The sequence below is a fragment of the Ruditapes philippinarum genome, unplaced genomic scaffold, assembly GCF_026571515.1.
Source record: "Ruditapes philippinarum isolate M1 unplaced genomic scaffold, ASM2657151v2 ctg7396_1_1_1_1, whole genome shotgun sequence".
In the NCBI taxonomy this organism is placed as follows: domain Eukaryota; kingdom Metazoa; phylum Mollusca; class Bivalvia; order Venerida; family Veneridae; genus Ruditapes; species Ruditapes philippinarum.
In genome coordinates this window covers 1-22,781 of record NW_026854092.1, presented here as the reverse complement: position 1 = coordinate 22,781, position 22,781 = coordinate 1, and the positions used below count along the sequence as shown (strand labels likewise).

Genomic DNA, 22,781 nt, shown 5'->3' with positions numbered 1-22,781 from the left:
AAGACACTTTAAATGTACTTTATTCGACGCTGTCTTTGAAAGAATATTCATTATAATACTCTAACTTTGTAGATTTTATATTATTTATTATTATATGTTTTATTTATGTTTGAAATATGGGTATATTAATGATACACATTTTTGTAGCATTACAAATGTGTACTTTAAAATATGTGACATATCATTTATTTTTTTACAATATGAATATTAATTTAGGTTGTACTAGGGCTGTATGATAACGCTGTAGACTGTCTTTGTGGGAAGTAGTAACGGCGTAATACAGCGCTGAAATAAACATACAAGTCATACAATAAATAGTTCATTTGTTACACACTACAAAAAACAACAAAAACAAACAGATTATAAATATAACTCATATTTGCGAATTAAAGTTAACACAGTACATCAAAGTACCCAGGGGCACGAAGTCACAAAACAAGGCAAAATATATATAAAAAATAACAACCCTTTATCTTTGTTTTCACCTGGTTTTAGCGACATACATGTGTGTACAGTACCTCGGAAGTAGCGATAGAGCAATTCACCGTATATCTCCGAAAGAGGTAGCTCTATCGTATCAGTAGTGTAATCAACTTCAGAGTCGAATATGTTGGTAGTTGAATTGATGAATATTTAATCTGAGTGTTCATCCATGAAATGATCGTCCAAATTCAACTTTTGCCTACATGATTAAAGGCACAATAGCGTCTGTCATAGCCAATCTAATGATCCACATCTTCTGCTGTATAAGTCAGAAATTAGACATTATAGACATAATAATAAAGCTTTTTTGGTACAAGTCCTAAGGGGAAATTAAAGGATGCTAAATACCAAAATTGCGTTTTATGATCTCATTGATAGCATATAACGGAAATAACGCTGACCTTAACATAGTTTCAATAAATGTAACCACGCTTGAAAATAAATGAGTATTATGTTTAGAAATATGAGTTGATCGTCGTGATGATTATCGTTGAAAACAAATGTTACCTTCAGTTCTCAACTTTTGACCATTTAACTACTGTACTATGGTTTCCATGCACAAACAACGTTTTTACAACACATTATGTAAACATTGAGAGCAGTAAACAACAACAACAACAACAAAAGAAAAAACAAAAACAAAAAAACACACACTTTAAATTCGTACATATAAGACATACCATAAACAAGTGTGAAGTTCTTAAATGCAAATCATTACACCAATTAGCTGTACAACGTTGGTGTATTTTCCCATTTCCAAAACATTGACATGTAAATATGCCATTAATATGTAATTTTAGATATTAAATTCATTAACTATAGCTGAAATAGATCAATTATCATGGAATTTTAAAATAGCTGGCTTTCAAGCAACTGTACACAGTTTTAATTTATGCTCCATGAGTTAGGAAACAACACCAATAAAATTGCGTTGATTTGTTATTTTTACCTAAACCACTGTGTGCACACCAGATATTGTTTAATTTTCTTAAGCTCACATGATTATTCTTCAAAATATCAAAAGGATTTTCTCGTATATTATATGTTAAGCTTGGAATCGGTTTCCAAAGTCAACAATTGCGACATTGCTTTAAGAATCAGTGTGAGAAATCGTATACATATGTATTACGAAAAATATAGGTTTTAGGCCAGAAATGATGTCTTTTATGTACTTCATAGTTATAAAAGTAACAATTCCTCTATGATTGTGATCCATTATTGAACTTGTTTATCAATTTTCAGTTCAAAATCTGCGATTTTACACGTTTTGCTCGCCCGCAACCAGAAGCTTTAGTGGACAAGGAGTCTACGATGTGATTCCGTTGTGCATATTATCAAAGGAAATAATTTCGAGTCGAAAGAAAAAAATGGCTGCCATTTACAAATTCTAAGTTTCAGGGGTGGAGGAATTGTTTCAGAGAATTATTTCTTTGAACAAGCGCAAACCTTTTCCCCCGGATTCCATCTAGATCTATTTGTTTTGTATTAGAAACATGAATTTGGTTAAAGTTTTATGCTATAAAAGTGTCAATGCACGTTTTTCCGCTTTTATAATGTCTGCAGTCCCTCAAAACGGTTGGATACCTCGCCCTACCGGGCAGATGCTATATACGGAAAAACGTGCGTAAACCCTATAATGGTGGTAGTTTAGGTGAAATTAAATTAACTTAACACTTTGTCAATTGTGCTTTCAATTTTATAGCAAACATCACCCGAGTAACCAATAACCCCCGCGACCCACATAAATATCTATACAAATATTTTTCGGAAAAATATCAAAATATTCATTTTATAAAGAAAAACAGTGGGGCAGCATATTTTATATTTTAGGCAGTTTTTATATTCTATCCTAAATATGTGTCAGCATCAATTACCAATTATTGTTCAATTGTCATTAAATAACAAATCTCTTGAAATATATAATAAATCTCAGCCTACAGTGAAAAACAAATTAACATTTTGTTTCGCTCGAGCTTAAATAATAAATTATATCAAACTAAATGCGATGATGACAGGGCTACAGTACGACAGTGTTCTGGAAAGTTGCCATATGACTTTTATTCTGTTAGTGCGACGTAAGACCAAAAAAAAAACAACAACAACAACAAAAGACAGTGCTACATTACCATGGCGACAGTTCATCATCGTCATGGCCTACATTATGTCTCTTAATGAACTGGCCCTAAAACTTGATACAAATTGTGAAAATATTGCCATATTGCCTACGTGAAATACAGAACATATCATTTCCGTCACTGTATAATTGAAGTTTCATGAATTCCTGCATTGGAATTTTTAATATTATTTTTAGACAAAACGAAATTACTGTTGGAGTAATAAACCGAAACGTGTAATGTATATAGATTGTTCCTATCTCTTGTGTATTGTGTTTTGTCATTTTGTTATACTTACCAGTCATGTATAAACTTCCTTCATCATTAAATTGTTCTTTCCCCCTGTTTTCTTGTTGGGAGTTATAATAAACAAGTACTCTTCACAAAACATGCTAAGGGAGGTCCTTCTTCTTTAGGTGTAGTAAGGGGTCATTTGGATCAAGGTCAATGTTACCAATGTCAAGGTCACCAATGTTAAAAATAGAGTTTTACATTTTTACAGGTGTATTGACCTTATTCTATAGATAGATGTCATTTATAATTGATAAAAACATAAACTTTGATGGAGTTAGTGGTCAGTTGGGTCAAGGTCACCAGTGCTAAAAATTGATTTTTACACTTTTGCCCATACAGCCTTTATTTAATGACAGATGTATTTCATATTTGGTAGGAAGATAACTTGCATGAAGTTGAATAGTTTTCAACTTCACAAGTCAGAGCAATGACTTGGCAACTTATATTTTTCACAATTACAAAATGCCATGACTTTGTCAAGCTATATAACTTGTGTTTACAATTTTTTGGCAATTTTTCTGTCCATAACTGAGTGAATTGGTAAACATTTTTTGAAATATTGCTACTGACAAGAATCTGAGCCGGGGGCATTTGTGTTTAACAAACACGTTCTTGTTTTTAAAACATTTTAGCTCGTCTATTCGAAGAATAGTGGGAGCTATTGTACTCATTCCGGCGTCGGTGTCGCTGTCTTATCGTGGATAAGTTTTTGCAAGCAAGTTGGTATCTACAAAACTACTTAAGGAAATGGTTTGAAACTTCACTTACTTGTTCTCCTTGATTACCTAACTTGATGGGCGCAGGTCAAGCACTAATAATAGTCGAGCGCGCTGTCTTACGGAGAGCTCTTGTTTGTCTAAATCGGACTTTAAAGTTAGAAATATTTCAAAGCATCGACTTTGAATGATAATTATGCATTATTTCTGTGTATAAAATATTTGTATTAAATGTTGTAAAATATGTTATATTGTTATTAAAATTATTTTTATATTCTATAAATTTTTATTTTATAATTGGAGTTTTATCCGTGAAATAAAATGCATATCTCTCGCCAATTTGAGTGATAAAGCTTTGCCGACCTTATTTTGTTGCGGGTATTCATTAATCTAATGATATATCTAACAATGATGATCGCTACATAATTGATTTGTTTCATACAAACAATTTAAAAGCTTTTCTGTAATGATGATTACAAATCTGAATCAATTAAGGTAGAACGCGACACTTTGCGAACTTTGGAGTAGCGTCTTGAAAATTGGCATGCAGAAAGTTGACCATATTTCTGATTTGTTTCCGTTTATTTTATTCCAATAGTTTTAGCCATTTTTGTACACACGACGTCAAAGTTGACCATCAAAGCCCGTTTTTGAACAAGACGTCGTTGCGTATCCTTGGCAACTATTACGGGTATCACAACGCCATTGGCGGACAAAATACCCTAAATCTTACAGCATCCAACGGAAATTGTTTTTTTCCTTCAAGCTGATATAACATTTATCGTATTACGCCAACAATGTTTGAAAAATGGAAAAAAAAACTTAGTCAAAATGACTAAAAAAAGTAGGGGGTCACCGACTCAATTTTTTCGGTACACGTTATTTTATTTCCCCCACCCCTTGAGTAATTTTGTAACGAAATTCGACGAATGCACTACAGCGTGCGGCAATAATGTTCACCTTATCAGGAAAATTGTACAAGAGATTTACTTAAACATATAAAACAAAAACAACAATGTTCCATTGCAAATGTTTAATTTTTAAAATGAGACATTACGATGAAAAAGCATATTTATATTTAAAATCTTAGCCTGGGATTTTGGCGTTGATATTTTGCTTATTCATAACATACGCAATATTTCGTGCGAGCACGCCACGATTTCTGATTGATATATAGTCGATTTTCCGACTAAAACCTAGACTAGTAAAGTGTAAATACAGGTACGTTTCAATATAACGTATTACTTCAGCAAAAAGGAACTGTCAGCAGTGTACGAAACTTGCTAGATATGTAACAACAATTGTCTTGTTAACTATCATGGGCTTGGTCGAAGTGCAATTTTATTGAATTTATTATTATCGCTTTTCCATTTTGTGACGTTTATGTTTGCTGAAAAAATATGTGTACGAAAAACAAACAAATTTTATTCTTGTTTTTAAGCATGATTAATTACTTCATAAGGAATTGTAAACAGGCGCATGTAAAGAAAAAGACGTCAGGCGTTCAACGCGTACGCTGCGCGAACAAATACTAGTACAGCTGAGAATTATCATTGCGATGTAACTTTTTGATATTGTAATGCAATCCAACTAATCAATGAACTTGAATCGACAAATATGCCATAAGGAACAAAAAGCAGCTATATATATTTTTATGTAAATTTAAAAATTTACGGAAATTCAATCATAAATTAATACGTAGGCTACAAGAAGTTCTGCAAAGCCAATGAAGATAGACAATTTTATTACCCACACTATGAGTGATATACTGTGAGTGATATGTATTTTATTTAATCTATTAAAACCCAGAATTTAACTTGTAAGCAAAAACTATTGAAGCAATTTGACAGAGTATATGCTAAATAACTGTTCGAAATATTGACAAATTAAAAATATACGGCTCATAAATGAAAATTGGTTAATTATATAAGCGTGCAGCAAAAGTCATGTTTGAAACGTTAGTTCGGTGGGTGTTGGATTACAGAGGTAGGACGTTCTATTCTACGAGTAAATACACATCTTTAATACATTTTCTCTGGTTTTGCTTATCATTTTAGAATATCATAATGTAAAAAAAAATGAGGATTCACCATAAATTATGTATTAAAAACATTACTATCAAATCGTCCTTTGCAAATATTTATTATTCACTGTACGTATAGCCAAATTTATGGTAGAATTTATTTTGAACAGAAAAAAAGTACTTATAACGGGAAATATAATGAAACGTTGTAAATGCACGTCTACGGATGTTTAGCAGAACATACATGTATATAGTGAACCAGGAAGTCCTGAGAAAGGAGTGTTGCGTTGTAAATCTTTATACAAATAAAGATATTTCAATATATATTGTCATTTTTTTTGTCTGTACATGCTACGGACACTGTCGAGGATCTGTCGATGTTTTATATGTTCTGTTCACCGACCATTTAATCAGTATGCAATTGACATGTTAATAAAACCGGAAAATATTACATTTTACTCAAAGTTTTACTATTGAATGTTATTCCGACAAATGTCAGATCAGACGTTTATTTCTTTCCTCTTGTAGAAAGTGGGTAATTCTGAATTACATCTTTATTCTCTGTTTTATAAACAAAATCGGTATTTTCAAGAATAAAAGATTTCATATTTTGGTAATATCTGACCTTGTTATTTAAAAAAATCCATATTTTATTAAATACGGACTTCATACAAAATTTCCGTATTATTACGAGTGTACAGATCACGGTATATTAGTCATCTACTACATGTTCTAATTGCCTGATATAAGGTACCGTACATCTATACGTATTCAAATTTCACTTATTTTACCTGTCTATCTATAATATACGGAATTTCGTACCCTTTATTTATCCATATATTTTCTGCAGTGGTGATAATGTCGTAAAATGCCGTTTATAGCGGGATTTTGACACAGGGCGACCTTTTTAATGACAGAAAAAAATAACAAAAGCCCCGTGATAGCGTGACTTTTATCCAAAGGGGTGGGGGAAATAAAATAACGTGTACCGAAAAAATTGAGTCGGTGACCCCTTATTTTTTTAGTCATTTCGTCTAAGTATACATTTTAAAGGACGTTTAAAGAAAAAAATCAAAAATTTATTTCACGAATTTTTAAATAAGCCGCTTTAAAGCCGAAAATTGCGGCTAAACTGAACGTCAAATTTTTACACAAAATTGACAGTTTTCTTTCAATTTTTCAAACATTTTTCGGCGTAATACGATAAATGTTATATCAGCTTGAAGGAAAAAAACAATTTCCGTTGGATGCTGTAAGATTTAAGGTATTTTGTCCGCCAATAGCGTTGTGATATCCGTAATAGTTGCCAAGGATACGCAACGACGTCTTGTTCAAAAACGGGCTTTGATGGTCAACTTTGACGTCGTGTGTACAAAAATTGGCTGAAACTATTAGAAAAAAATAAACAGAATCAAATCAGAAATATGGTCAACTTTCTGCATGCCAATTTTCAAGACGCTACCCCTTGCTGTTAAATGTCGGAACACTATCGTTTTATGTCGCAAGATGAATATTCATGATAAAATTATGTTTGCAAGTGGTATTAAATTACAATAAGCATTGAGTTAGTATATATTTAGTATCCTTGAGACATGAAAGGATGTCCCGCTTTATCTGTCGACTCATGATGAAAAATGCCGTTTAAAGTGGATTGGTCTACAATTGGCACATTTTCAAGAAATATTTCAAATATTCGTGAAAACAATAGAACCTTATCATTTGCATATTCTTACAAATTAGTTCTTGGACAAAAATGTTTATCTAGTTTTACATGATTTAATATGACATTATCTGATGAAATATTTATAGTATTTCATATTTTTATTCAAAGACCAATTCACTTTGAACGTCATTTTTGTTTGCAATTAAAATGTAAAGACCATTGATAATAAAATATGCAACTACAGTACATATTAGGTGCATACAATACTCATCTTTTAAGTATATTGCTTAGCGTACTCTTGCAAATAACAAGACTAGTAGTGTCTATCTACTTGCCCCTTACCGCTGTGGTTTCGAATCCCGCTATGCTATCCAGCTAGCTTAGCGAACGCTGGTGGTTCTATTCGGGTTCCCGTTCATACAGAAAGGGGCATCAGAAGTCTTTCTCCAACATTAAAGCTGGGAAGTCGCTATATGACCTTACTGTGTTGGTGTGACGTTTTTAATGTTTGAAAATAAATTGGGACTTTACATGTCCTTAGAAGTTTTAAAATCTTACTAGGTGAATTGAAATTCTTTTTTGTTCTTTGCATAAAACTTAATAAGAAGTTACAAAGTTCAATTTTTTTCTATTTTAAAGTAAGGCTTTCTAAACTCCTCATTAGGACTTACAAAGTCCTAACTAAGATTTTATTTTTCAACTCCTCTAATATTCTATTTCTCCTAACCAGGCTTTTAAAACTCCTTATTAAGAGTTACAAAGTTGTAATTAGGTTTGTTTCTCCTAATTATGAGTAAAAATCCTAACAGAATTCTAATAAGGTTTTAATCTCTCCTATTTAAGAATATCAAAGTCCTAATAAGGATTTTATTACTCCCATTTAAAGTAAAAAGTCTTTTAATTCTAGATAGAAGTAACATTAGAGAATATTCCTGATAAGGCTTTCAAAACTCCTTATTAGAGATAAAAAGTTTTCTTCATAAGAAAATTAAGACTTTGCACCAGACGATTGTTTAAAACGTGATTTTAGTAGTGATTTTCGACCATGCGACCACATACATGCATCGGGGACATGTCGTAAGAAAAGTGACCGTGCGACCACATACACGCATCACAAGATTCCTCTTCTTTCAGGGTCTTTCAAATAGATGAATATTTGAAAGACCCTGTCTTGCGAGAGGGACAAAGAGGTGTCCGCCCTTTCATTAAGGGGCATGCTTTAAAGATATGCCACTTCCTAATTATAATTAATAAGCAGGCTAATTTTCACAGATGTGTGTTGAATTGGTTTATATACTACAATAGCAATGCAAAACAAACGGGGACCAGTGTATGTCCATTTAAGTTCACTATAAAATCTTAAAAAGATAAAAAATAATTTATTGGAAAACTTTGACTTAATAGTTTTTTTCTACTTTGCATTTTGTGTGTATAATGATGTTTCTTTATGTCTGTAAACCATCATGAACGTTTCAAAAACGTTTTACATGCAGTAAAGCTGCACGCCTCCAGATGAGCAAAAATATTTCAATATAATCAAACCTGAGAAAAATTGTACTAAGACCTAAGGAAAAGTAAAAAGATTCAAGATTTTAGTAATAATTCACATGTTTTAAGCGATAAATGATATATTTTTAGTATATATAAGCATATTTTTACTGCGTTACTAACGCAGTAAAGGCTATTTCCGAATATTTTGACCTCATTTTAGTAATTTACAAAGGTTGTGAGTGATGTTTGTATTATATAAATAGCCTTTGGTTACTTCACAATATCTTACTTATAAAAACATTTTCAAAATTAGCATGGATCTGGAGGCGTGCTGTTTTAAATATGGAAGATTTACTTCACACTTTGTTTGCAAATATTAACCTGGGGCATTTTCTGTACACATTTAATTGAACATGATTGTTCGACTTATCCAACTTGCAATAGAAATGGTTATGGAAAAACAAAATGGCGGTACAATGGCGGTCGAAATTTTTACATGTATAAATTTTGGCGATAATGACGATTTAAAGACAATACACCCGAAATACATAAAGATATATAGGTAGGAAAAGAGTCCTTGTAATAAAATTATGACCAGTGGAAGAGCTAACAACCAAAAACACAAACATAAACAAAATCAGAAAAAACAACCGAACAAGGCAAGTTCAAACGAAAATGTAAACAACACCCCACCCACTTTTAAAGAACAAAGTCCAGCGAATGTTTATGATCATACACAGACAGTAGCAACAAATCCTCGAAATATGAATATGCAACACAAGCCTAGTTTGAATCCAAATGCAGATAGCTTCCAACAACAGAAAAATACAAATTCTGCTGATAATAATATCAATGGTGAAATTAGAAATTGTTACCTGCACACTGACAGTAATACAAATATGACTTCAAATTACCTTCAACAAGCTAGAGAGACATTATATTTACAGCCCCAACCATATCTGACCAAACCATCTGAACCATCCCAGCCAGAATCCAGCCAAATGCCAAACCATATGTACCAAATAAGACCAATGCAAACATATGTAACTGGTTATATGAGTATGAATAATAGCACAGAAACACTGGACACAAGTGTTACTAATCCGGATGAAAACCATATACATATATAAATCAAAAACAATATATCACATAATACACAGATAGAGGATGCACCACACTGGGTCAAAATAATGATGACTGAAATGGACAACCAATTTAAAATGATACACTCACAATTTGAAATTCAAAACAAGAACTGGAAAACAATTGAAGAATCTATGGAAAAGCAAAAACAGTAGAATAACAAATATTGAACATAGAATACAAAAGTTTGAAACAATAGAAACAAGTGTAAAATCAATGACAACACAAATTGACTCCATGAACATAGAATTAAATAGAAATAAGATGAAACTGAATGAATGTAGAAGAAGCAATTCAATATACTGATGATATTTGCCAAACAATAAACTCTAGCAGTGATTCAAAACAAGAACAAATAGATACTCTTTCTGAAAACTTAAAAAATTGAAAATAGAAACAATGACTATAAAAAAGACAACAGGAGGAAGACCATGAAAAGATATTAGATATCCAGACAAGAAGCATGCAAAATAACTTATTATTCATGGGTATTGAAGAACCAATTCTAGAAAGTGGTCAAGTAGAAGAAACAGAAGGAACACTCACTGCCTTTCTTGATGAACATATGAATTTCAGAAAAACTTTTGAATATCAAGCTGTCCATAGAATAGGGGAAAAAACAAATAACCCAGAAAGGCCAAGGCCAATAGTTGCAAATTTTGTTAATAGAAAAGATAGAAATAGAGTTAAATATTCAGGAAACTTGTTAAAAGATACAAGATTTAGTGTGGTTGAACAATTCCCAAGAGAAATTGAGGAGAGGAGAAAGAGACTATATCCGGTGATGAGAAAAGCAAAAGAAAACAAGCAAAATAAAGTAAGATTAGTCAAAGATAAATTGTATATAAACAATATTGAATATAAAGTAAATGAGAAACAAATACAAGATCTTACAAAAGGCTTTGAACACAGAAAACATTTTGAGATGAATAGTGAAAGGACATATATGATGATAAACATGATACACATAAAAATGGAAGACATAAACAAGACAACTCAAAAGAAGGGAGAATATTTTATCAGACCAAAAAAATATGACAGACATTATCAAACAACACCTAGACAAAATATTAAAACTTCAAAACAGGTTTGGAGCACTGTCATTTGTGAATGAAAATGAATGGCCACCAATAAACATAAACAGGGAAAAGAAGAAAAGCTACATCACCATTAGATATTGAAGTTACCTTTAAAAAGAGTAGAGAAAATATAAAACATGGAAATCTAAACTCAGATAGTTCAGATAGTGAAAACAGTGTGATTGAAATGCATGCAACAAATGTAAAACAAAAAATGTTAAAAGTGTGTTCCAAATAGATCAACAATATGCACATACAACAACAGATACACAATCAGGTAACATAAGTCATAGCAACAAAGAAGGAATATCTACACAAGCATCAACAGTGAACAAAAGAATTGAAGAATCAGAATCAACAAGAGTACAACAGAAAGAGAATACTTCAAAACAATCACAATGATACAGATAACATAAACATAAACCTCTAGGATGGGGTTGAGAACAATCATGACAGTATAAAATATGATGAATTAAATATTCTTAGTATAAATGTCTGTGGGTTGAAGTCAAAATTAAACTGTCCAGAATTTATAAACTTTGTCAATAAATATGATATAATTGAATTCAGGAATCAAAAACTTGATGACGTTGACACTATAGATATAGATGGCTACAAATGTTTTACTTCAAACAGGAAATCAGTTGCCAGATATAGATCTGGAGGTATTGCATTACTTGTAAAAAATAACATTTCTGATAATATAGAAGTTCTTGAGTGCCAAACTAAACTAATGCTACTTTTCAAAATTAAACTTGATCAAACACAAAATGAAGAAGAAATAGTTTGTGGAATAATATATATTCCACCTATTAGAACCAGGTATGCACATGTTGATCCTTATCTGGAATTACAAATGGAGATTGACAAATATGATGGAAGTAAACTGTTGTTATTTGGAGATTTTAAACTCTAGAGTTAGTAATGAAAGAGATTATACTGAAATAGATAGTTTTATTTGTGATATAAATGGTAATAGTGAAGCATATGAGGAAAAACCAGTTACTTTTTGAATCATTTATACATTCTGATATTCCTATTGTAAGAAGAAGTATTGATACCGTTAGAAATGAGTATGGTACAGAACTGTTGGATTTTTGTAAAAGCAATGACATTTTCATTTTAAATGGTAGATTAAATCCTGACTATTATAATTGTAAAACTACATGTAAAGGAAAAAGTGTGGTAGATTACTATATATGTAATACTGAATGTTTTAAATATCTAAAATCATTAACAGTTGGAGATTTTTGCTCACTACTGTCTGATGTACACTGTCCTATCTCATTGTGTTTGAAAATGAAACATGAAGTTAAGATAGAATGTGTTAACACAAATGATAAAATTGATAACACACCTATATGTAAGTTATGGAGGGAAGGTTCCAATGAAATATTTTCTGATAATATTAACAAGGTAGATGTTGACAATGTCTACAGCAACTTATGTAAGCTTAGTGAAAGTAACCAGGCCACTCAAGCAGATATTGACACAATTGTAAATAACATTAAATGACAATCTTTCAAAATTGCTGTGAAAATACTTTTGGTTTTTAAAATACCAACTATTTCACATGGTAAAAATCAAAAAGAAAACCATGGTTTAATGCTACTTGTAGAAATATGAGAAATAAATACCACAAATGCTAGAAAACTGTATAACAGATATAAAAAATATAGAAACCAAAAATAACTTAAAACAAGTAAGTAAAAGAATATAAATCATCAATTTCAAGAAGTGTTAACTTATATAAACAAAAATAAAATAAACTCTTTAAGAAATTGCAAGTCTAAAAGTAGTAGAGACTTCTGGAAAATTATTAATTCTGTTGATATGAAACCAACAGAAAGCACCTCTTTAGATAAAAACTGTATACATTTTTTTTAAAGAAATAAATGAAAATTCTTTTGAAAGTAATGAAGAAATTGAAGTTGAATTTTCACCTAATGTAAAATGATGAAATAAATCTGCCAATAACAGGAGAAGAAATTCTGAAAGCACTAAGAACACTAAAAAATAATAAAAGCCCTGGTGTTGACAAAATTATTAATGAACATATAAAAAGTACAATTGACTGTATGTTGCCTATTTATGTAAAAACTGTTTAATCTTATATTGGATACAGCCATTATACCAGAATCATGGACAAGTGGAAACATTATTCCTATTTATAAGCAAAAAGGTGACAAAACAATGCCCTGAAAAATTACAGGCCCATTACAACTGTTAAGCTGTGTTGGTAAATTATTTACAGCTATTATAAATAGTAGATTGAATAAGTATGTAGAAGAAAAAACAATATTATTAAAAAAACTGTCAGGCTGGTTTTAGACAGAATCATTCAACTATAGATAACCTTTTTGTTCTACAATGTCTCACAGATTTACTTAAAGCAAATAAAAAAAAGCTATGTTGTGCATTTATTGACTTCAAACAAGCCTTTGATTCAGTTTGGAGACAAGGACTGTGGTTTAAACTTTTAAAATATGGCATAAATGGTAAATGTTTTGACCTGATTTAAAAGTATGTATGCAAACATTAAATCAAGAATTGTTACAAAAAATGGTAATTCTCTATTCTTTAATTGTTTAAAAGGTGTAAGACAAGGAGAAAATTTGTCTCCTCTCCTCTTTTCATTATTTTTGAATGATTTAGAAGAGTTTTTGTGTGAAAAAAGAGCAAAAGGTGTAAATAGTGTTGCTCAATGTGAAGGTTTTTATCAATTTTTACAAATATTTATAATTCTTTATGCAGATGATACTGTTATAGTTAGTGAAAATGAAACAGACTTACAGAATAGTTTGAATATTTTTGAGAAATATTGTTTAAAGTGGAAATTAACTGTTAATGTTAGCAAAACCAAAATATTATTAGTGGGTACAAGGAAAAAGAATTATAATATAAAATTTTTATTCAATGGTCAAGAATTAGAAATAGTAAATGAATATAAGTACCTAGCATATATGTATCAAGAAGTGGCAGCAATTTAAACAGCTAAAAAGCATATTGCAGAACAAGCAAATAAAGCCATGTTTTCACTTTTAAAAAAAGATCCGAATACTTAATTTACCTATTGATCTACAAGTTGATATTTTTTGTAAAACTATCAGACCAATTTTATTGTATGGTTGTGAAATTTGGGGTTTGGCAATTTAGATATATTTAGAAAGAGTACAGTTAAAATTTTTAAATTAATTTTAAATCTAAAAAAGAGTACCCATCTAATATGATATATGGAGAACTAGGTGTACTACCACTGGAAGTAGATATAAAATCTAGAATTGTTGCATTTTGGAGTAGGTTACATAATGTTGAATCCAGAAAATTATCTAGTAATTTATATTTCAATATGTTTATTAACTTCAGAACACTGCTTAATTCCAGTAGAAATAAATCCATAAACACTTTCTGTGAATAACTAAAACCCCACGTGAGACCGCGTAACTTAAGGCCCGTGAAATAAGGAAATAAATAAACCCCGCAAAAAATGTGTTAAAATTCAGTCGACACAATTTCGATACATTTAAACTTTACAATCAGTTTAAATCTCTTATAAAAAACAAATACTGTCGTTTGCCCGATTTTTTGCATGACAGGTGTCAAAAGATGATTATGTGAAATAGACATCATTTTATGTTATTTCAACACGTGGTCAAATCAGCTGTTTATAAATATTAATTATGCTGCAGAATCATTACACTATAAACACTAAATAATTTACTTCCTACTGAACGAAAGAAGCAAAAATAAATAAACAATAGATGGTTAATCTTTTTATGTATTGTGATTGTTCTCTGTAAATGACTTGCCATGTATGTATTGCCGTTTTTACAAATGTTAATTGTTATATACCTTATGTTTGTATCATGTATGATGCACTGAGAGAAATAAAGAATTTGAATTTGAATTTGGATCGGTTGCAAGAAAAAATAGATTAAACTTGAGAAACCGACAATCTAACACCGGTACAACTGTACATACATGTATTTGCAATCATTCTGCTGAATTTGTAAAATGCACTTTTCGTGCTTTCATTTTTTATAACTGTCTATCAAGAAATTTCTAAAGTTAGTCAGCCATAAGTACAAGGTTTGTATGTGTAACTTCATAATATTTCACATTTCAATACATTTTCAAATTTTTCATGATGATAAGCATGAATCTGGAGGCATGCTGCTTTAACGCATATTGACAAAATTTATAAACAGCATGCTTTCCATTTAGTTTGGTGTGTTTAACTGTATAATAAAATTTGATTGCATCACTGTATTTCTTATTTTAATGTCTAGATGAATAGTCAGATCAGTTCAATTAATTGATTCTTTATTTGTGTAAAATTAATTGGTTCTTGATTTGTTGAAAATTTATTGTTTTTTTTTTGTTTGATTGTTTTTTGGTTGTTTTTTTTTTGGGGGGGGGGGGGGGCAGCTGACTTTTTTTGTTTCTTGCTTTGCTGAAAATATAGCATCAGTCAACCGCCTTTAATCTTCTAATATTAAGGTAGAAAAAAGAGTTCAAATTACATCAGCTACTTTGTATTACAATGTTAAATGGGTAGTATTAGCAAATTTAACAAATCTTTTGGTATATCTGAGCATTACCGCATGCCATTCCACAGTTCTTCCTAAGAAGAATACAAATTATCCTTCGAAGATTAGACCGAATGGCTGAGATGACCTTTAAATGTACACTATTTTCTATAATGCATTACGAATAAACCTTTGTACAGAGTGCATGTAATTCGTGTTCTTCTGAATGGCACTACGAGTATATAGGTTAAAATAACATTTGTGTCACCATTTTATAGATATTTTAATTTATTTTTGACCTTCATATTATCGCTTAGTGCATATATCATCTGCATAAGTTAAGTGATTCTGTGACATCATCTATAAATGTAACAATCATTCGGTTAGTTGACACAGCTTAAGGCTAGACCACGCTACTTTCGTTCTATCGGGGAAAGGGGGGTCAAGAATATATCTTCAATTCTATATGACAATACTATTGTTTTCTTTACTACGACAACTAGACTACGATTACGAGTCTTCGTTTGCTTTATTCGTTGCTCCATTTCGACAGCTACCTAAAAATAATATTATTATCTCGTTTAAACCTTTCCCACCTTAGTAATTTAAATGTCGTAATTATTGTCACAAAAGTTCAAAACTGGTTCCGACGATGGTTAACAGAATATCCAACCTTGGCGTAGAAGTTTAACAGAACAGAAAAGAACGGAAAAAAATCTTTATTTGTAGAAACAAAAATAAATATTCAACGAATATCAATACAGTTAGCAATTAATGTCTTAAACTTGAAAACTTTTTAAAAGCAAAAATGAAATCTAAAATTATTTTTTACACAACCGCAAACAATATGGAACAAGTACCTGGCTTGCTGGTATTGATAGTTTTTTTTAAAATCACGAAACAACAACAACAACAACAAACGAGAAGAAAACGTGCATTTGAAATTCGGATTTTTTAAAAGATATTATATACTGTTTAAAAGTATTTTATGTTTTTATTTTCTCCCCTTCCCAGCAGACAAATACAAATTTTCTCAAAACGTGTATATGCGCTGAATCTTGTGGTAACAGTATGAAAGCGTCGGTGAAAATCGATTCTTTTTAAGTTCTAATTTTGAATATGCGCTAAACATGATAAATAGAATATTATTTTCGTATAGCTTTATTACTTTTTTTTTTTGGACTCGTTGAATAAAATACTTCCATAATAAACGGAGTTTCGCATAAATAATTTCATTCAACTTCAATCAATGAATGCATAATGGAATCCTACACTCATTAAATATGGGTAATATACCCAATCAATCATTTTGTTCTGGGGTTTTATGATCCCTTACAACATTTACCCAAACAAAATGATGCAATAAAGCATAATGATTTATTAAAGTTATTTTGCAAAATAAATATTACTTTCACGTTTACACGTTTCAAACTAAAGATATTTGAAAAGAAATTTGAATTTTATGGATGTTTGTAAATTGCAGTAGAATTTAATTAACTTTATTTACGAGCTATTAAAACATCATCGTAAGATCGTGCATCGTTAACTTTCCTATCATCAAATTATTTTTTCACTACCTCACAAAACGTTGTTAGTAATAACTTGTCAATTTTAATTAAACTACAACATAACTGAATAAAGCAAACTTTTGATTTATTTTACTTGAATGCAACATGTTGTTATTCAAGCACTAAACAGATATTACCAATTACATAAAACGCAAAAGACTTTATGGAGCATTACCAAAATAACATTTCTTTTTCATATCATAAATACCCTGAGACCTTAAACTTGCAAGTCAGAATGCCCTCGTTTATTGTAAAGTATACTAATTAATAAAAGTACTTGAAAAGAAACACCCCACCCCTCATTTCATTGCAAATTCTCCAAAAAAGCAGATATTCAAAAGCTATATTTATAGTGAATATCCCTATATACTTTGTATTGGCGCCAAATGAACAAAAGTTACTGATGCTCTTTATTTTGATAATTTATGAGTCGTCTGCAATTTAATAATCTAAGGCCACTAACATTTTCCCGGGCAATAGCATTATATTCTTCAAACTGATAACAAAGTTAAATTTAGAATTTATTTACGATAAGCAAAACAAATCGAACTATACTGTTATACGCAAATTTTTGAAGATACAATGTTGAAAACTTAAGTTCCCCACTCATGTCTACTACTGCGAAGCTTAATAAATGCAATTGCAAAATAAGCATATGTTGTAGTAATTATTACAGATGTAAAGATAAAATTACAAGACGTATAAATTGCAGACAGGAGCAGTTTATCAACACATTTTAACATTATAATATAATTTTATTACAATGCACTTTTATTACAATATGTGACATTAGAAATCCATTGTTATTTATTACTCATAACTCTTTTATAAACTGTGCTTTATGACCTGCATGGAAATCAGGAAATAACTGATACAATCGAAGAGAATCCTGAATTTGTATTACCGCAAGTAATAAGCATAACATTATCAGTTTAATTGATCACCGGTGGCCGCGAAAATATCAATGTCTGTCAATTGCTAGACCTATACAGAACAAGAGGTAAATCCGTAACAATCATGTACGGTTTACAGATCACATGCTCCTCCATGTACCGAAAACAGGTCACGTGCTCCTCCATGCCTCAAAAGTTAAACGCGTACCAATACCCTGCGGTCACCAGACCGCAGGGAATAATCAAAAATCAGTCAGAAAACGAACTTGTTAAAATATTATTAAATATAACATGAGCATTTTATATAATAAATAAAACAATTGTGAAAAGTTCTAGTAAATTGTTAATCCTATTTTCTTTTTAAAACAGTTTAGATTTTATTGATAGAATCCATAAAATTCATATCTTCGTAATTAAATACCCAATTGATCTTGAAATCATAGGGTATCTAGTTTTGGAATACTAAATTAAATGGAACCAATACCTAATTCCAAAAGAAATGATGGAGTAATACCCAATTCACTTTTATAGCTTATCTGTTGCTCTGTTTAACATATTTTATTATTATTTTATTATGTAACTGACAATAGACAATGGATATATTGTTGTTTTTGCCCTACAACAAAGGCTCATATCACAAAGTTAATAGTATATATAAAGTATTTCTTTTTAAATTTTATATATTTTATACTAATTTCAAAAAGTAAAAGTGATATAACTAATTGAATAATCTTTCTAGTAAAGTGTGTGAACCTTTGTGTGAATTTTCCTTTGATATATATAATAAGAGTATATAATCTCTTTCACACTTACTTTGTGTCTTTAATTGACAGTATCTTGTTTAATGGATTGAAAGCAAAACAGTAATACAAAGCTGTTAGTTAGCTGTAATGAATTATGATTATTGTATTAATTATCATGTATTAATAGTTTAAGTTATTCATATTTTTTTAATGTTACTGAATAATTTTGTTTAATTAGCTCATATTTTTGAGTAGCTAAAGAGACTTCAGCGAACAGGTTTTATAGTACTGCTAGACCTGTTCGCTGAAGCCAATCCCGTATCGAAAGTCAACCAGAACCGTGACATATTTATGTCATGCTGTAATTCGCCACATTCTCTACATATTTCCCTAACAAATAGTTGGGTACACAATGTCATTGAAGTTTCATATAAAAAAAATTGATTCAAAATTGATTTGTTTATCAAATGGTAATTTTATTTGACCCAAATTTGATTAATAAAGGTGATTTTAACAGATTTTATGTACGGCACACGAACTGCAAAAATTCTGGTAGACTTTGCAAATAGGGTTGACCCATAACTTTACTGTCGCACAACGTCAAAATAAAAGCGAAATGGAAGCCAAAACTAATTTTTGAGTAATCATAACAGTAGAATAGATTCAAGTTTCAATCTTATTAGCATCATCAGCAAATCAATTGCTAAATGGCCATTTACAAAGAAAACACATGAAGTATGGCAAAGACATACAATACAAAATAGTAATAACAATACAAACTCAAACAAAGACTTTCAAGTTATTTTAAAGCAGCTGACCTCCAGAAGAAAGCAGAAAAACTGCCGTCTTGCTAATATTTCAAAATCACCCCAAAAAAACATTATGCATGTGAAAGAAAACGAAATGACACTTCAAAATGTTCATATTTTAACATTATTGCTCTGAAAACAAACGGTTCGCTTTTCTACCCATGGGAAATACCTTCTTTTATTATACCACGGAATTCTTTCATCCGGGTTTTTTCTCGTATCACGTGATCGTACAGGACAATATCGCGACCTGTGCTCCAGACATGCCGGAACGCACGAAATCCGGGATTTTATCAAACATATAGGGGTACGAATAATTGATTTTGCTTTTATATTTGTAGTAATTCATGGCCCTAAAAATTATTATTGATAAATTATTTCATATATATGATGACAAATTTATCGATTTAACCTTCAGCTTGAAATGTGATAAGGGCCTACTCAATGAACGATCCCGGGCATACCGGATACCGGGATTTTTCCGTACCACTGTTGTGACACGTGACCGCGTTAAATAAATTATCTTCTCCTATTTATATTGGCTACTGCGTTAGTAACGTAGTAGATTATGGAAAAGAAAAACTCGATATGTTAACGCTTTTGTCAACATTCTTTCTTGAATTAAGGTATCAGTGATGATGGATTTATACAATAAAACTTACTAGATCAGTATTTACTGTTTACTTGAAATTGTATTTCATTTTTTTAATTTTACCATCTGGAGGTCAGTGGCTTTATGTATAACCTATTGTCTAATAAATTTTGAGTTGATTTAATTCTAAAAGTTTTGGTACTTAAGTTTGTTTTCAGTTTGATCCTTACCATATAATAATCAAGTTACGTTCATTTGGTCATGATTTGTGCTATAACCTTGTGCTTAATTTACATAACGGGTGCTATTTATTTGTTAAATAAATGACATTATGAATGATCTTTGTATTAAATTCAGGATAATTGTGTCTGATAATGATGATAAATAATTTATGTTTACCATTTTTATAAAGCAACCGATTCATTCATTCATTCATATTTATTTATTTATTTATTTATTTATTTATTTATTTATTATTTATTTATTTATTTATTCAATATTATAAATAAATTTAATTTTCATACAATTGTACCATTTTAAGTCAATTATCTAATCAATTATGAGATAACTGTTGAATAAACAACCAATCAACATATTGAATAAACAAGATGACATGCAATATGCACTTAATGGATGCAAGTGCTTTGTATATCATTTGGCAATACAACCAATTAACCTAAATCAGATTTAAACTTAGTAAAGAAAATTTTTAATCAAATAATACTAAAAATAATTAATATAAAAATATATAAGCATTTGTTGTTATCTAACTTGTTTTATTTACTTTATAAAAAAAAATTGGATGAGGGGTGAAGTGTCTTACTGATTTTGGTGGGTGAAGTGTCTTAAGGGATGAAGTGTCTTCAAAATTTGAGGAGTGAAGTGTCTGGGGGTGAAGTGTCTTGCTACCTACAGATAATCATCAATGAATTAACAATCAAGAAACCAACTTACGCAGTGTTTAAGTTACATCAAAAGTTTAAAACAATGCGAGTTTCATAAAATGGTGACATGTGTTACTTACTAACTATGAAAATTCCATAGGTATCATAATGTAAAAAGGGACACATTGGTTATAAAGTACCAAAACTGAATTTATTCGCATGATTAATTTAGTTACCTGTTCCAAGTTTTGTGTTTACATCAAAACAGGGCATCCCCTTCCTTTTCACACGGTGTGTTTTCCCGTAGGCAACACGGTTTACATATCCACAGTCAGAACACCTAACATAAAGGTAGCCACTTAGTCCCTTCTGGAGTTCGCCACATATATTATTTTCTATTAGCGGCACAGGTCGATGTCGGCACGATTTACACAATCGTAGATTAGTGAGTAAAACGTCGAATTCCACAAGACGCCTACCATTTCCCGATGTCTGACTGTTTTCCTTGTGTGATTCAGATGTCTGGTCTTTAATTTCATCAGCAAAATCGGTACCTATAACATTTTTTCCACATTTTCTTTTCCGTTTACTAGAAAAGCGTCCATATTTGTCGCGTAAACTCATGACTCCGCTTACCGGCAGTTCACATGTCACGTTCTTTTCGGAAATTATCGGAAATTTCCGGCCGTAGCCGAATTCGAACACGTAAATAACCGTCATCGAACGAACTTTGCCGAAGGCAAAAGGGGTGGTCTACCTTCATACAGGCTTCGTTTTCAGATTGATAAACGTAACATAATTATATACATGTATACACTTACTGAATCTTTAATCAAAGTATTGCATTTTTACATCAATTTAATTCAAATATTTCATAATGATTCTATTGGTTTCATTTATATATTTTTGCAACAATAGTACAATAGTATTCACTTGTTAGAAATAGTATGCCCATTTTTAACTGTATTTTATGTTACCGTAAATATAATCAAATAACACTATACAACAAAAGACATACCTGCTATAATCACAGCAAATATAACAAAAATATTGATATTCATTTCACCTTCCGTTTAACTTTACTGCTTAAACATGACTAGGAAGTTTGAATATTACAGTTGAGTTCACACTAAACTTCCCACCCTTGTGCACATCTAGTGCACTAGAGCTGAACTAGAAGTGCACAGACACCTAAATGGTTTATAGGATAATTGCATATCAAGTGACAGGAGGCATCCATTGTTAAGTTGCTGTAAGAAAAAAAAACTTTGGGAATATATATGTCCTATTCATGAATATAAATAAGTAAATTTTAAAATCAGCAGTTTTAACATTTTAGGTGATATCATGTTAAAGCTTAAATTTTTTTTATTTATTTATTGTAATCATATTTTTATTAACCAGTATTTAACTGTAAGTGTAAAATAATACCCCTTAAAATCAAATTTATAGAATCAATAAGGTTAAATTTAAATATTGTTACGAGCCAGGCGTAACGAGAAAGAAAAGCCAGCAACAAACTTGTAACAATAACAAATTTATTACAGAAAAATTATTAAAGAAAAATAAAATAACAAATTATCTTTACAAATACCTGAAGTCCAAATAAAAATTACAAATGTCTAGTCTGATCCTGGAATGATCCTTTTTCAATAGCACAGTTAAATCCAAGTTAAATCCAAGAACACTTTAGAATAAATTCCCACAATAAAATCCACAAGAATAATTAATAATCCAAGCTCCAATAAATCACTTAA

At 30.6% G+C, this 22,781-nt stretch overlaps 1 protein-coding gene across 1 annotated transcript in view; it reads right to left on the bottom strand.

The window, feature by feature from the left end:
- Window positions 1–22,167, bottom strand: part of LOC132738895 (carcinoembryonic antigen-related cell adhesion molecule 6-like) — a 45,417-nt gene extending 23,250 nt beyond the window's left edge. Inside the window, exon 1 of the mRNA XM_060726504.1 lies at window positions 22,043–22,167. Within this exon, the coding sequence (XP_060582487.1) occupies window positions 22,043–22,085 (43 nt within the window). The 5' untranslated portion in view covers window positions 22,086–22,167. The remainder of the gene's footprint in view (window positions 1–22,042) is intronic.
- Window positions 22,168–22,781: the final 614 nt, after the last annotated feature.